This window comes from Henckelia pumila, chromosome 1 (genome assembly GCF_033568475.1).
Source record: "Henckelia pumila isolate YLH828 chromosome 1, ASM3356847v2, whole genome shotgun sequence".
Lineage (NCBI taxonomy): Eukaryota > Viridiplantae > Streptophyta > Magnoliopsida > Lamiales > Gesneriaceae > Henckelia > Henckelia pumila.
The window spans coordinates 64,909,223-64,910,241 of NC_133120.1; the positions used below are offsets into that span (position 1 = coordinate 64,909,223).

Below are 1,019 nucleotides of genomic sequence, written 5' to 3' on the forward strand. Positions count from 1 at the left end.
ATGGAGGACATTTTGGAGCCACCCAAACTGCCGCTAAGGTATTACAATCTGGTTTTTATTGGCCTACGTTATTTAAAGATAGTTATACCTTAGTGAAATCATGTGATAAGTGCCAGAGAATGGGAAATATTTCTAGAAAGAATGAATTACCCCTCACAAACATTTTAGAAGTTGAATTATTTGATGTGTGGGGTATTGATTTTATGGGTCCTTTTCCCCCTTCTTTTGGCTATATCCTATTAGTAGTGGATTATGTGTCGAAATGGGTGGAAGCAATTGCCACCTCTACTAATGATGCTCGTGTTGTAGTAAAATTTTTGCAGAAGAACATTTTTACACGGTTTGGGACACCACGAGCAATAATCAGTGATGAAGGTACGCACTTTTGTAATAAAATTTTTAATACCTTGCTCGCTAAGTATGGTGTCAGGCATAAGGTGGCGTGTGCATATCATCCGCAAACCAATGGTCAAGCGGAAATTTCTAACCAAGAAATCAAGCAAGTATTAGAGAAGACGGTGAAGACGAATAGAAAAGATTGGGCACTCAAGTTGGATGACGCATTATGGGCATACCGCACTGCGTTTAAAACACCGATTGGGATGTCACCGTATAGGTTGGTGTTTTGTAAGGCATGTCATTTGCCCTTGGAGTTAGAGAATAAAGCATTTTGGGAGGTCAAGAAGCTGAATATGGATATCAAAGCATCGGGGGAGTTACGTAAATTACAGTTGACAGAATTGGACGAGTTTAGAAATGATGCATATGAGAATGCCAAGATCTACAAGGAGCAAACAAAGAAGTAGCATGATAAGAACATTGTACCTCGCGAATTCAAACCAGGTCAGAAAGTATTGTTATTTAACTCCCGCCTAAAATTGTTTCCAAGAAAATTGAAGTCCAGATGGTCTGGACCATTTATGGTGGAGAAGGTATATCCGCACGGTGCGATTGAGCTGCGATGTACAGATGGAAGAATATTCAAAGTGAACGGGCAAAGGGTGAAACATTATTATGGT

The 1,019-nt window shown here is 39.7% G+C and overlaps 1 protein-coding gene across 1 annotated transcript; it reads left to right on the forward strand.

The window, feature by feature from the left end:
- Positions 1–806, forward strand: LOC140863849 (uncharacterized). The gene is made up of 2 exons (XM_073267592.1): positions 1–38; positions 431–806. The coding sequence occupies exons 1-2, from the start codon at positions 1–3 to the stop codon at positions 804–806; spliced, it is 414 nt and encodes a 137-aa protein (XP_073123693.1).
- The last annotated feature ends 213 nt before the right edge of the window (positions 807–1,019 follow it).